At 42.4% G+C, this 1,613-nt stretch overlaps 1 protein-coding gene across 1 annotated transcript in view; it reads left to right on the forward strand.

The window, feature by feature from the left end:
• Rptn (repetin) overlaps window positions 1-1,613 on the forward strand; it is a 4,309-nt gene that overhangs the window by 632 nt on the left and 2,064 nt on the right. Inside the window, 1 exon segment of the mRNA XM_005367326.1 lies at window positions 745-1,606. Within this exon segment, the coding sequence (XP_005367383.1) occupies window positions 745-1,606 (862 nt within the window).

Genomic DNA, 1,613 nt, shown 5'->3' on the forward strand with positions numbered 1-1,613 from the left:
CAGAGAAACCCTGTCTCGAAAAAAAACAAAAAAACAAAAAAACAAAAAAACAAAAAAACAAAAAAACAAAAAAAAAAAAGATTCATTGAGTACCTGCTCCATGCTGGCACAATCCCAGACTCTGAGGATACAAACACAAAGAAAACTAACTTCTTTTCCATTAAGAGTGTCACAGTGTAGCGAGAAAGAGGTTTATAAACAGGTAGGCTGTACTATGTAAAAAGATAATAATTTAGCCAGATGGTGGTGGTGCACAACTTTAATCCCAGCACTCAGGACACAGAAGCAGGCAGATCTCTGTGAGTTTAAGACCAGCCTGGTCTACAAAAGCTGGTTCCATGATGGGCTCCAAAGCTACTGAGAAACTCTGTCTTGAAAAACCAAAAAGAAAAAGAAAAGATAATAACTTTCTCGAATGATTCAAATTCAAATGATTCAAATTTGCTGTTAATATGGTTGTCTGTTCCCTGTGGTCATAACCCCCATTGGTTCATTAAGGGATGAGGTTCAGAAAATAAACTAATCAAAGATTAGAACCAGAACAAGCCACTTAACAATAATAGTTTCTCAGAAAGAAGGAAGGAAGGAAGGAAGGAAGGAAGGAAGGAAGGAAGGAAGGAAGGAAGGAAGGAAGGAAGGAAGGAAAGGAAAACCTGTTTGGGAGTGGATTGGGACATTAAGACTAATGTATAATCCAACATTCATAAAAGGATATTTTGGGGTTTTCCCCTGTTTTTCTTACAGAGACCAAATGACCCAGAGACTGTGGAAACCATTCTGGAACACTTGGACCGAGACAGAAATGGATATGTTGATTTTCGTGAATACCTCTTGTTGGTGTTCCAATTGGTCCAAGCTTGCCATCGTAAACTAGATAGTAAGTCATGTGGAGGTAGAACCTCCTCCCAGAAAGAACGGGGTCAGAAAGGAACACAGAGCCGTAAGTTTTCTGAAAACACAGGCAGACAGCCTAGGCAGTCTGAAGGACAAAGTCAGGATGTCCAAGAACATAAGGACTCGCTCCAGGGTCAGGCAGAGAGACAAGACACGGATTACAGCTCTGATCAGTCAGAGACAGACGATCAGCACTCTAGCCCTGATCAAAGACTGAGTCATAAATCTAGCAACGACCGACCCAAAAGTCAAGGATATATCTTTGCCTTAAATCAGCCTGAGATCCCAGCTCAGGTTTCTCATTATGGCCAGTCTAAAACATTTGGACGACAAAGCAGCCATGGCCAGTCTGGAAGACTCCGACAAGATTCTTACTCTAGTCAAACCAGTCAACAAGAAGCTGGTTCTTATGAACAATATGGAAAGCAGTATCAGAAATCAGGCAACAGTCAGACAGACAGACAGGCCCAGAATTCTCGCTATGGTCAGTCAGACAAACAAAAACATACCTTCCAACATGGTCAGACAGATGGACAAGGTCAGAGCAAAGGCCAGAATTTTCATTACGGTCAGACAGGCATCAAAGGCCAGAGTTCTCACCAGGATCAGACAGGCATCAAAGGCCAGAGTTCTCACCAGGGTCAGACAGGCATTAAAGGTCAGAGTTCTCACCAGGGTCAGACAGGCATTAAAGGTCAGAGTTCTCACCAGGGTCAGAC

The sequence above is a fragment of the Microtus ochrogaster genome, unplaced genomic scaffold, assembly GCF_000317375.1.
Source record: "Microtus ochrogaster isolate Prairie Vole_2 unplaced genomic scaffold, MicOch1.0 UNK16, whole genome shotgun sequence".
In the NCBI taxonomy this organism is placed as follows: domain Eukaryota; kingdom Metazoa; phylum Chordata; class Mammalia; order Rodentia; family Cricetidae; genus Microtus; species Microtus ochrogaster.